General features: G+C 41.2%; 1 protein-coding gene across 1 annotated transcript in view; it reads right to left on the reverse strand.

The window, feature by feature from the left end:
- LOC136866013 (UDP-glycosyltransferase UGT5) overlaps positions 1-14,076 on the reverse strand; it is a 101,590-nt gene that overhangs the window by 13,231 nt on the left and 74,283 nt on the right. Inside the window, exon 5 of the mRNA XM_067142624.2 lies at positions 8,960-9,182. Within this exon, the coding sequence (XP_066998725.2) occupies positions 8,960-9,182 (223 nt within the window). The remainder of the gene's footprint in view (positions 1-8,959; positions 9,183-14,076) is intronic.

A 14,076-nucleotide genomic window follows, 5' to 3' on the forward strand; every position in this document is an offset into this window, starting at 1 on the left:
CAAATTAGGGATATGTAGATGTATTGGTTCAAAGGTTTTTTCCAGTTTTCTCTTATAGAGTACTAGGGAGATACACGTGCTAGTAGTGTAGCAAGGGGGATTGAGAAACAATGGGTCTGAATCAGCATCTTTCCCACGAGGTCATTCACCCCTCGTAGTGTACCTATGCGGGTCCTGACCCGAGGTCATTGACCCCTAGTCGAGTAGTAGTGCAATGTCGACTCACGGATTTTGCGAGGAGAGCAAGCCTAACCTCACAGACGCCATCTTGCAGTGGCATAACCTCACTTTTACGGCTAGATGCCCTTCCCGACGCCATCTTGAGTAGTAGGGCAATGGGGATTCTCGCGACGTCATCTTGAGTAGTAGGACAATGGGGATTCGCGTAAGAGAGCAAGTGTAACCTCATAGAGGGGCCTAACCTCATTTTTACGACCAGATACCCTTCCCGACGCCATCTTGAGTAGTAGGGCAATGGGGGAACATATGGCCTAACCTAGTTTTATGGCCAGATGCCCTTCCCACCGCCATTTTGGAGGGCCTAACCAAACAGGACCCATTTTTACGGTCAGATTCTCTTCTCGTTGCCATTTTGGAGGGCCTAACTCCTCATGGCCCAGTTTTAGGGACAGATGCCATTCTCATTGCCATTTTCGAGGGGTATAACTACATAGTCACTATCTTGGCCTTAGTTTTACGATCAGATGCCCTTCTCTCTTTACAGACGACATTTTGGAGGCTCATAACTACACAGTCGCCATCTTGGGCCCAGTTTTACGGATATATGCCCTTCCCTCATAGAACTGATTATTTCGCCGGATCAAAGAGGCAGAAAGTAAAAAGGAAATGAAGAATAGTAAAATAAACAATAGAGCACGCATGTATATTTTTAATACATTGAATGTAGTGAATTTAACATTGGTTGTATTTACTTATAAATACATTCAAAATTCAAACTTGCATCGCACACTCGATTTCCATCAGAAAATTTCTGCATCCATTATATCATTTCTCAGCCATAATTCAACTCCTATTACAATATCTTGTAAGTATATGTCTATTAAATTGCTGAATTCTATTCCTTTTACAGTTCAACACTAACATTTTTACGTCATCCCTACTTGAATTCCAGATCCCTGGACGCTTAACACCAGTCCCTAGACCACACCGTTTCCCTGAATGTACCTCCCTATAACACTTCTAAACGAATATCCTAACTTAAACGTGTCACTGCGGTTTGAGTGAAGGTCATATGAGCGCAGATCCCTATCTCCTACCAACCCATCAGGATCTAGAAATCTCACTCCCAGTTTCCCACATAACCACTCCATAGCCTCATTTAAACCACCAATCACCTTCCAGTTATTATCCCTCCTACACAGTATTCCACTGATTACAATCTCCGCTTCCTTAAACTTCACCCGTGCTGCATTTACCAGATCCCACACATCCGCAACTATGTTGGTACTTACACCTGCTTGCCTTACGTTGTTGGTGCCAACGTGAAACACTACCACCTTCTCTTTTCCCTCCTCCTTCTCTGCTACTTTCGTCAACATCTGCCTCAGCCTAATTCCCGGATAACACTCTACCCTGGGTCCCTTTCCTTCACATACTTTCTCCACATGTCTAACAAAGGAATACCACATGACCAGAGCCTCAACTCTACCGACCTCATTTGATCCCCTCCCATCTTGGTCAGCCTTATCTTTGGTGGCGGCTGCAGAATCTACTTCCTCCTCCCTTTTCTAACTCCCATGACCCTGTTCCACCTGTCTATACCTATCCTCTACATTATTCCTTCCTACTTTTTCCTTTTCTCCTACTTGCTAATTACTCAGCAACAGTTCTCTGTTCCTCATTTTCTCTCTGTTGTTCTACCTGCAGTGACTCGTACTGATTTCTCACAGACACCTGTCCTGAATTCTGATCCTGAATAGAGGCCTAAACCTACAATGTCGGTGCCCTTAAATCATTAGACCACCTGTCCTCTACAATTACCCCCTTTCTATCCCATCCCTCTTTTACACCTACTGTATCCCGTACATTGTTTGAGGGAGACCTACTTTCTTTCCTGTCTTCTGAGAGAATACTAATTATATCCATCAAACACTTCAAGTCCTCCCTCACACTCCTAAATTCCTGGCCAAACCCACAGTTTCTACACTTGCACTCATTTCAACTAGGGAAGTTAACGGAAGAGTGGAAAGACGAGTTGAAACTGAGTTGGGAGATCAGTTTATCTTCAGAAGAAATGTAAGAACACTTGAAGCTATCTCGACCTAACATCTGATCTTAGCCTTCGGATATGACTCGTAGATCTGGAAAAGGCATTCGATAATATTGACTGGACCGGCTATTCCCGGTTCTGAAGGTGATCGGGATCAGATACCGAGAAATGTGTTATCTACAATGTGTTCATATATAAGTCTGCAGTAATAAGAATCGAGGTATGAAAACGAAGCAGCAATCCAGAAAGGAGTGCGAAAAGGCTGGCGTATGGCCCTCTCTTTTTCAATGTTTATACTGAAATGAAAGGAAATCAAAGAGGAATTTCGGAAGGGAATCGCAATACAAAGAAAGGTAATCAAAACTCTGAGGTTTGTCGCTGATATCATTATTTTTTCTCAGTCTGCAGAAGATCTGGAAAAATTCCTCAATAGTATGGGCAGAGTGTTGGAGAAGGAGTAGGTATGTTGGATATTCCGCCCGAAGGCTAGTTTGATCATCCACCGCTCCACCAACAGCTGCCATAGATAGTCTAGGTGTTACTGAAAAGGCATTCGAGGGAAATGAGGGGTAAGGTAGTTTTCCGTTGCATTCCTCAACGGGCCAGAATTTGCTATTACATATCATTCTGCCAAGCCCATTGAAAAGCCTGCACCAGCCGACCCTATGACCGATATTTTCACACCAACCATAACAGGGACTGCGCAAGTTATGGTATTACTAGCATCGCACATACCTCGGTCACAAGGACGAGGCTGAGGCAGATCAATGAAAGTAACAATTTTACTGTAGCCCATACCAGAATACAAAAATGCCAAATGTAAACACTACGTCTCGCCAGCAAAGGCATGGGGGAGAAGTACAAGTTGAAAATTAATATGTCCAAAATGAAAAATGTAGTGCAGTTGAACGAAGTCAGGTGAGACAGGAAATATTAGATTAGGAAATGAAGGTTTAGAGGAAGAAGATGAATATTGTTACACGGGCACGAATGTAGCAATTTAACTAGGTACGTCAGGTGTAAGGAGGACATAACATTCAGACTGGCACAAGCAAGGAGGGTCTTTCTTAAGAAAATAAATATGCTCACTTCGGACATTAATACAGGAATTAGAAATAGGTTTTTGAAGATTTTCGTCTGAAGCGTGGCAATCTATGGGAATGAAACATGGTTGATAATAGCTCAGAAAGAAAGAGAATACAAGCTTTTGAATGTGGTGCTAAAGAAGAATGCTGAAGGTGAGATGGGTGGATCGAATCACGAATGAAGTGGTACTGAATCGAATTGCTGAGAAGAGATCTATTTGGCTAATTTTGACCGGGAGAAGAGAGAGAATGATAGGACACATGTTAAGACACCCAGAGCTTATTCAGTTGATTTTGAGGAAAATTCAGGCCATAAGAAAGGCAGGGGTAGAGAAAGGCATGAATATGACAAGCAGATCTCGATAAATTGTTGAATGGTATTGACAGAGTCTTCGAGAAGGGGTACAGGATGAAAACAAATAAGTCCCAGCGAAAAAAAAAAAATAGAGCGCAGTAGAACGAAGACAGATGATGCAAGAAATATTAGATGAGGAAATGACGTTTTTAAGCAAGTAGATGAATATTGTTACTTGGGTACGAATGACTAGCTCAGAAAGAAAGAGAATACAAGTTTTTGAAATGTGGTGTTTCAGAAGAATGCTGAAGGTGAGATGGGTAGATCGAATCACAGATGAAGAGGTACTGAGTCGAATTGATGAGAAGAATTCGATTTGGCCGAATTTGACCAGAAGAAGAGACAATGACAGGACACATCTTAAGACACCCAGGACCTCTTTAGTTAGATTTTGAGGGAAATGTAGGCGATAACAAAGGCAGGGGTAGACCAAGATATAATACGACAAGCAGGTTAGAGTAGATGTAGGACGTAGTATTTACGTAGAAATGACAGGGTTAGCACTGGATAAGGTGGAATGGAAGGCTGCCTCAAGCCAGCCTATAGCCTGATGACACAAACAACAAGAGCTTCCAACAAAATAAAGGAGTTATCACCTGCAAGCCCCATCACAGCCGGAGTTCCGCAGGGTTGGATTATGTTAAACACGCTCTTCTTGAATTTCACCTTCACCATGAGTAATCCACCGAATGAGAAGTTATATTTATATACTAGCAATTACCCGCGGCTTCGCTCACGTGGATTTCGTAATTTGATCAAAGTAATCGTTCCTCGGCATTGAAATAAGACATTATCTGAAAATTCCTACAGTATAAAAACTAAGCCAAAAATTGAGTTTCATTTACCCATGAAATTCTTCGTAAACCATCTTTGTGGTATTACCTTTTGAGGCTAAGATGACCATGCCACATAGAAATGTACATGTGAGAAACAGTCTTCTCTCAAGTCTAAAAAACAAATACATGCTTCTTTATTTTTAATGGAGATTCCAAATACCTATTCCCACATCTGTAACATCTTCAGTTTTTGAGATATACATAAGTATCCCCATAAAAAGAATTAAACCCCTTGATCAGTCCTTCCCCCACCCCTACACCCATTTAAGCGTATTTTGAAAAACAAAATTTTTAAAGGAGATTCCAAACACCAGTTTTCACGTCAGTAATAACTTCAGTTTTTAAGATATAAGTATCCTCATAAAATAATTCAATTTTTTTCACTTCTTTTCACACCCCGTTAAGTGCCTTCTCAGAAAACAAAAAGGTACATGTTCCTGTATTTTTAAAGGACTTTCCAAATATCAAGTTTCTCATTCATTATAAAAATTCACCCGCCTTTTCAATTCCTTTCAGCCCCTTAACTGGATTTTCCGAAAAAATACATGGTTCATTTTTTTTTTGCTATTTATTTAACGTCGCACTAATCGAAGGTTTTCGGCGACGGAAGAGTGGGAGATTGGGAAGGTAGCGGCCGTGGCCTTCATTAAGATACAGCCCCAGTTTTCGCCTGGTGTGTAAAAGGGAAACCACGGAAAACCATCTTCAGGACTGCTGACAGTGGGGTTCGAACCCCCTATCTCCCGAAGGCAAGATCACAGCTGCGCGACCCTAACCGCATGGCCAATTGCTCGGTTTTCTTTATTTTTAAAGGAGATTCCATATACCAATATTCATGTCTGTACGTCTGTAACACATTCAGTTTTTGAGATAAATGTATACTCATAAAAATAATTCAACTTCTTCTCCTTCTTCACTTCTTTCCACCACTCTCCTGCCTTAAATGGACTTTCCAAAAACAAAAAGTACGTGTTTCTTTATTTTGAAAGGAAATTCAAAATAACAACTTTTACGTCTGTAACAGCTTCAGTTTTAAAGATAAATTATCCTCATAAACATATTTCAACTCCTTACTTACTTATTTTCAACCCCACACCCCTTACGTCAATTTTACGAAAAAGCAAATGCGCGTTTCTTTATTTTTAAAGGAAATTCCAAATACTGATTTTCACGTCTGTAACATCTTCATTTTTTGAGTTATAAGTAGCCTCATAAACGCAATTCAACTCCTTTTTCACCCGACACCCCCCCCCCCCCGCCGCTTCCTACCCGTTAAGCTGATTCCCCCCTCCCCAAAAGTGCGCATTTATTTATTTTTAAAGGAGATTCTACCAAATATTCACGTCTTTAACATCTTTAGTTTTAGAGATATAAGTATCCCCATACAAAGAATTCAACTAATTTTTCAATTCATTCACCCCCCATGAGTGGATTTTCCGAAGACAAAAGAACACGTGTTTATTTAGTTTGAAAGAACATTCCAAATACAAATGTTCATGCCTCTAACATCTTCAGTTTTGTGATATAAGTATCCTCATAAAATGAATTCAAATCCTTTTTTCACCCCAGCCCGTTAAGTTGATTCCACCCCCCGCCCCTCCAAAAATGCGCGTTACTTTATTTTTAACGGAGATTCTAAATACAAATGCAAATCTTTAGTTTTTGAGATGTATGTATCCTCATACAAAGAATTCAATTAATTTTTCAATTAATTCACTCCCCTTAAGTGGATTTCCCGAAGACAAAATATTACGTGTTTCTTTACTTTGAAAGAAAATTCCAAATACAAATTTTCATTTCTTTAACATCTTCATTTATTGAGATATAAGTATCCTCATGAAAAGAATGGAACTCCGTTTTCAAACCCGTTAAGTTGGTTTCGCCCCACCCAAAAAATGCGTGTTTCTTTATTTTTCAAGGAGATTCCAAATACCAATTTCCACATCTGTAAGCTTCAGTTTTGAGGTATAAGTTTTTCCAGAAATGAATTCAATTTTTTCACTACCTTTCACACTCCCCACTTAAGTGATTTTTCCAAAAATAAACGGTACCCGTTTCTTTAAAAGAGCTTCCAAATACGAATATCACTACTGTAACATCTTCAGTTTTTGAGATGTATGTATCCTCGTAGAAGGAATTCATCTCCGTTTTCATTCCCTCCACCGAGTTGATTCCCCCGACCAAAAAATGTGTGTTTCTTTATTTTCAAAGGAGAGTCCAAATAACAGTTTTCACGTTTGTAACATCTTTAGGTTTTTTGGTGTATATATATTCATACAAATAATTCAACTCATTTTTCAATATTTTCAACTCCCCCCCCCCCCCAGTTAAGGGTTTTACCGAAAAGAAATAAATGCATGCTTCTTTATATTTAAGGAGATTCCAAAATCCAATTTCCACGCTTGCAACATGTTAAGTATTTGAGATATACTGTAGATATTCTAATTTTAAAAATTCACCCCCTTTTGCAGTTCCCCATAAGTGGATTTTCCAAAAAAATGTATGTTTCTTTACTTTTACTGGAAATTCCAAATACAAGTTTTCAAATCTGTAATCCCCAAAATTTAATTTCTTTATGTCCAGTAGTTTTGGGTCGGCGATGATGAATCAGTCAGTCAGTCAGTCAGTCAGTCAGTCAGTCAGTCAGTCAGTCAGTCAGTCAGTCAGTCAGTCAGTCAGTCAGTCAGTCAGGACATGTTGTTTTATATATATAGACTGAAAACACAGACTCGTGGGAGGCGCTCAGAGTCGAACAGAACCTCCAGACTGCTGTCTCCACCCAAGAGCCACGGGACGAAAATTGAAAAATCAGGCTATGCTCTTCACGAAGATAGGTGGTAGATTGCTACAAGGTCTGAAGCTCTCTGAAGAAGTAATCAGATGTTCTAACTGTGCTAAGTATCTGGGTGTCATTCTAGACACAGGATTGGCCTATGTAACTAACACATCCTAAATTTACTCTAACATGTTTGTCACATTCGTAGCTTGGTCTATCCCTACCGTTCTTACCGTCTACATTTCACTCAAAAGTATACAAGTCCTGGGTATCTTAAGATGTGTCCTATCATTCTGTCTCTACTTCTGGTCAAATCGGCGGGCTGAGTGGCTCAGACGGTTGAGGCGCTGGCCTTCTGACCCCAACGTGGCAGGTTCGATCCAGGCTCAGGCCGGTGGTATTTGAAGGTGCTCAAATACGTCAGCCTCGTATCGGTGTATTTACTGGCACGTAAAAGAACTCCTGCGGGACTAAATTCCGGCACCTCGGCGTATCTGAAAACCGTAAAAGTAGTTGGTGGGACGTAAAGCCAATAACACTATTATTCTGGTCAAATTTAGCCTAAAATTTCAGGTGCCACCTACATAAGAGTCTCAAAACCATTTCCATAACAGCCTTTTCCCAGAAAAGAGACTTCTCTATACTACAGTAGTCAGGCAATTACTTTCGTATGCCTGTCCTAGCTGGTGCGTCGCCGCCTATTGCCACTTGCGCAAGCTGCAGTTTATTCAGAATCGGGTCCCACGGCTTCTGATGGGTACTGGCGGATACAAGAGTATCCCTCACCTTCTTGACCTGTGTCAGATAAATACAGTTATAGTGGGAATTGACACAAGAATGCCACGGCCCCACTGTGTGCTAAACCCCTAGTCAGCACGTGAGACCCAAAGCCTTAAGTTCAAAAGGCCGTGGGTTGTCATACTCAAACTTAGTGCTTAGCACCCGGCCACACTCTGGCCAATGATTGGCTTTTTGTAAAATGTTCACCCTACATTTCATCAGAAAAATGAAAGCCATGGAGTAAATTTATTATAGAGATAGCAAGCAAGGTAGTCTGTGGACTAAAGTGTTCTGGGTCTGGCTCAATGCTGCGAACGAAAGGAATGACAGAACTCGTATACCTTCGTCTTGATGTAGGCTACTGTAGATTGCTTGAAACATTGACGTACTTTGTATATCAGTACGGACTAATATCTTCTCTCTTTTCTTTTTTTTTTTTTTTTTTTGCTTTACGTCGCACACACACAGGTAGTCTTATTACGACGATGGGATAGGAAAGGTCTAGGAATGGGAAGGAAGAGGCCGCGTGGCCTTAATTAAGGTACATCCCCAGCATTTGCCTGGTTTGAAAATGGGAAACCGCGGAAAACCATATTCAGGGCTGCCGACAGTGGGATTCGAAACCACTGTCTCCCGAATACTGGATACTAGCTGCGCGCTCCTAACCGCACGGCCATCTCGCCCGGTGGACTAATATCCAGGAAGAATATCAACACTTGTCATTTGACATCGCTCATCGTCTGCACCTATTATTGTATTACTTAAAGAGAGTAATCCAACCGTTCACACCTAAACAAATGATATTAGTGTAGGCTCATATATGCTGTTTCCTAAGAGTTCCGATTTATCGATAACTATATACAACAATTATGCACATTATAACTTCAAGTATCTTACGCAATATATCCTGCTGCGGCATCCATTTAGCTTGCATGACGTTGCTGGACAGTCCTGGCAAGACGTCCCCCTCCCATTTCCACAAAACCCGCTGTGGTATTTCGGAGAAGGCTTGCACGATGTGATTCAGCTTCTCTTTGGGCAATTTTTCACTCCTTATCAGAGATCCAAGACTGAAGTAAACAACTCCATGCTCGGCACCATCGAGGAAGTTCTTGATGTCCTAGAAAAATCATAAAAAATGAGTTAGCTTATGCCCAGAATTTCTGCTCAGAAACAGGGACAGATATTAATAACTGACACGAAGGTCACTTTGTTTACATCTTTCACCTCGAAGCTACGATTTTTCATCTAGCCGGTACATATTTCCGACAGGTATTGGTTCTCTTCAGCCATTGTTCATAGGCAACAAATTTCGAGTGTGGTGACAGATTTTATGAATGGTCACCATGGCTAGCCCCTTAAAACTGTCGCCAGTGTCTGAATGGAGAAATTTGAGAAGTTCACACTGATGACAATGATACACAAGCCCACCAGATGGTTTCATTATGAGGATGACATCTCCCTTTGACCTCACAAGGTACTCAATTTTTTCCATCATCTGAACTGCAACCACCCAAAATCTCCAGTTCACAATGGATAAAGAAGTGATGAGAAAACGCCCATTTCTGAGCGTGCTAGTGAGGAGGGACGCCCCCCATCTAGCCTACACAAACAATCACAGATCAATCTCTCGCAAAGGGGATTCCAGCCATCGCCCTAAACAGAAAAGTGGGATGATAATAACATAGACGGAGGAAGCCAAATGTTGTGTCGACCAGCTCTAAATCTGAGTGAAGTGGAGCATGTCTTCTCAGCTTTACAAGCTAATCGGTACAATAAGATAGAGATCAATAAGGCTGATGAGTCCCCTCCAAAACCCGAGGGGAAACAGGAAGAGATATTCCAACGATAATGGGAAACACTAGCAATGCTCTGAAGTACTTCAACATCAACGCCGCCTAACAACCACAAAGAAAACATCATTGTGATTGCGCTAGGCTCCTCTTTATAGCCTAGGTGCGTACCGCATTTCTTGTTTATGGATAATACGAACTGCAGCAATAACATCAGGCTGTAAGGACATAAGGGTTATGTAGCCTAATCCAACTAAGTAATCAGCAGTGGTGGAGCACAACACCTCTTTCGTCACTATGAAGTAGGATTTGAGCAAACCACGGTTCTGGCAGTCATCCGCAGCATTATGACGGTGTCTACCGAGAATGTATTGCGATAATGAAACATGATAACTGTTTCATAACGAAATAAGAGGAACTACAAAAGAAGAATAACATTTTAGCAGAGTAAGACGACTGCCGCTCGTCGCAAGACGGCTGAAGTTAACGACACCTGGTCACACTGCGAGTACGCAACGACGATACCTATGAGAACATCTAGCCTTCTGAACGTCTACTACACCCATATCGTTTCATTTTGACAATGGCTAGAGCACAGTAAGTTAGTAAATTTAACTTGTGTTTTCATCTTGAGGAGGTGCAGCTCTTTTCAGACACACCCCCAATGGAGGTGAGCCGCATGTACCATCTCAACCACATACCAGCCCTCCTACCATCATTGGATTTCTGTCAGTACCGGAAATCTAACCCGGGCTAGTGAGGAGGGGAACTAATAGTGCTAGCCGTTACGCTACAGAGGCGGATAGCACAGTAGTTGAAACGTCAACATACCTGCTATGTCAAAACAAGCTAATAATCCGGAAGAAGACCATAACTTCTCATTTTTAAATATATGCTTCAGTCGCCCAAGTTAATTATAACTCGTCATTAGATTTTACTCCCTCCGCCCCCTCCCCTCTCCTCCAACCCCTCATGTTTTGAAACCACCATCTGCGACTGGCTTGATGTGAAGAAATATAAGACATCAATATATAATTTATCTAATGCTCCGCAACTGCCGTTTGGGTCCGTGAAGCTCGAAAATAGGATCATTCGTTAGTGTAATGCTTTTCATTTAAGAGTGAATAACTGTATGTATATTTAAGAAAGGAGATTGATAAACTTTATAAAGGAATTAACTCATATACATAATCAACTACAGATTGTTCAATCTCCGTGAATTTACTTGCACAGTTTCATCAGGAAAATATGCAAGGAGTCACAAATAAGTATAAACAATTGGAGAAATTCGTCTCCATAATGCTAACCCTCAACCATGATAAAAATCTTCCGCAAACATACAGGAATTGGACGTGTAACGTAACATAACAAAACCTAAATTTCTACCAGCTATACTACTGTCTTGACTATTGTTCACTCTCAGTCTTTCTCTCACACATCCACCACATCATCATCGTAGCAAACATATGTATACATCTGTGTTATGATGGATTTGCATTGAGATTACCTGTACCAATTTAGCTGTCCGCAGCATGTGATTATTGCTTGCCACCCATATTGCAGGGATCCATAGTTGCAACATGCCGCTGACCACTTTACACCAAGTGCGGTTGCTCCAATTTCTTTCAGGTAGTGCAGAAATGTCGTTACGGACGGTAATTACTGCGGCCCACATCGTGTTTATATTGGGGAGAAAAACATTAATGGATTATGTACATTATTAGAAAACGCTTTGGCTTACATCAGATGAATATCCTCTTCAGCTGGAAGTCCCATGCTGGGTGCTTCAACCTCAAAAAGAAAACACAGTGAAGTGTACCTATATATTTTTCGACGTCGGTGGAAGATCTTTCTCAAGGTTTTTACTTTGACTTCCTTTACCAAACAACCACACTTCACATTGTTTCTTTCCGGAATATCATATTCTTCCTGCTGTCTTTATCTTTTTTTCAAGTGCTATCTCCTCTCAGAAGGTTCTTGCTTTAGATGAAGCGGCGCGAAGCAGCTCAACAGTGGAACAGTTGAACCAAGAAATGCGTCTTCTTCCTGGTCTTCTTTCGCTTTGTATCTTCCCGTGAATGACCAGCTGCAGTAGATGATATTTCTCTCCTCGCATGACATGACCGAGATACTGGAGATTTCTTATTTGAAAGTATTTAATGTTTCCTCCCTTTAACTGGGATCCAATAAATCCCACAAAATTCTATTTTTTTGGTATTCCTCAAAAAGCGACCTTGTTTACTTGCGGCTATTAGCAAATGGTAATTTGCGGCGACGACACTCATACGGCTCGTTTGCCACAAAAGTGAACAATCTGCAGCTATCATGTTGCATGCAATGTGACTATCTGTGGTCGCCTCTGTGTATAGCTGTCTTTAGAATAGACAAGCACCTGATTGAGTTTGGACATTGCAGGTTTGGCCGGGCCTGGAATAAAGAAAACATCTGGTCTGTAGACGCTAGCGATGGTCAGAGTCGAATAGTTTCAAGAATCCAATATAACACATTCCAAAATTTTAAGAATTAAAACCTGTATTAGAAATATTGTTCTCGTATGCTAGATTACATCCAGTAATGCTTTCATTCTCATCGAAATTGTTCTCGAACGCTTCACTCAAGTGAATCAACGAAATAAATTAACATAAAATGTATCAGACCGATATTCTTCAAGTGCAGAGACGATTCTGTACATATCCCTCCTCAAATTGTAAATACCTGTACGTAGATAGTTATCTATTTCACTGGCCAAGTTCATCCTGCTACACTAATAGAGCTGACTGTACAGCCGTTGACCCTACGCTGAGTATTGGGTCGGCGAAAATAACATGACACCCTGAGGGGGCCAATGGCTTCGGACAGATGAGCTCTTTTACGAGGGCGATGGACCAGTGGCGGCCCGTGGTCAATTTATCCGGTGGGGCAAAACTTATAAAATAATATGGACAGTCAAGTAGAAACTTAAGGTATCGGTTGCAAAATATAACACTAATGCGCATGTGAATAAATACACTAACAACTGACTTGTAAATCAGCTTATCCCGTTTACAGTTGGTGCCAGTTAGATGTAAACACCAAGGAAAAAGACAGTGAAAGGTCGGGTCAAAGGAACCGGGACACGAACCCGTGACCTCTCCATTTCTGGTCAAGTGTTATTTCACTGAGCTAAATGGCCGGGGATAGGCTGATCCACATTTCACTTATAACCTGTTCCCCTACAAGTCAAATAATAATAAATACACTAACATTCTTATTTATATATGAAGTCCATTCTTCGATCCTTTGCTTGAGCAAATACTTCGATAACTCGCTGGTTGAAGTCGGGAATCGAACGTGTCATTTTACTTTCAATTGAAAGCATCACCAGGGCCGTTAGTCTGTCTTGGCTCATCGTATTCCTCAAGAAGGTCTTTATTCGATTTAGAGTAGAGAAACACCTTTCACTTTCCACTGTCGACATCGGGATTGTAACAATGATGCTCAGTAACCTAACGCATTCATTGAACGTGTCTTGCATATTGTTGCGCAGGAAAAGTTGCAAAAGCTCCGCAGCACCATCTGCCGCACGCACGTCTACCCTGGAATATAACACTTCAAGTTCGGTCCTGAGCCTGGCTTTGTTCACTTTCCGGTACGTGTTTACGGTTGACGCAAAATCTTTTTCCGTAAAGCGAGCACAAAATTCTCCAAAAATTGATACCCGAAAGAGGTTGGCAGCTGCTAAATGGCCTGTGAAACGAAATCTTTCTTCTGGATGTAGGAAAATAGTATGACATGTTTCCAAAGCAGCGATTCGTTTTCGTTGCTCGAAAGTTCGCTGCCGCCTAGGAGGAACTGGAGCTTCGTAGTTATCAGTTTCCTCTAAATCAGGGTGAATTCTTCTGATGTTACGAAGAAAGTTCGCTAGGAATTCAGATACCAAGACAGGGTCAACATTACGCATCTGAATTTGGGAGAACAGTATATCAACATGAGGCATCAATCTATAGAAGAAATTCAGCCAATATATGAAGTCAGCGTCGTTCAGTAATCTGATAAATCCAGAAGCTTGTCCTACAGTGTTTTGATCTGTCTCTATTTCGCATATTGTTTGGAAGCACTCAATCAGGACATCTCTGTTTTCAAACACTGTATTGGCAATGCGGGTCTGAAAGTTCCAACGCGTTGGAGCTGCTTTCGGCAAACGGCGCATTACGACTGTATCTAGTAGTTCGGTGCGTTTAC

This window comes from Anabrus simplex, chromosome 3 (assembly GCF_040414725.1).
Source record: "Anabrus simplex isolate iqAnaSimp1 chromosome 3, ASM4041472v1, whole genome shotgun sequence".
NCBI lineage: Eukaryota > Metazoa > Arthropoda > Insecta > Orthoptera > Tettigoniidae > Anabrus > Anabrus simplex.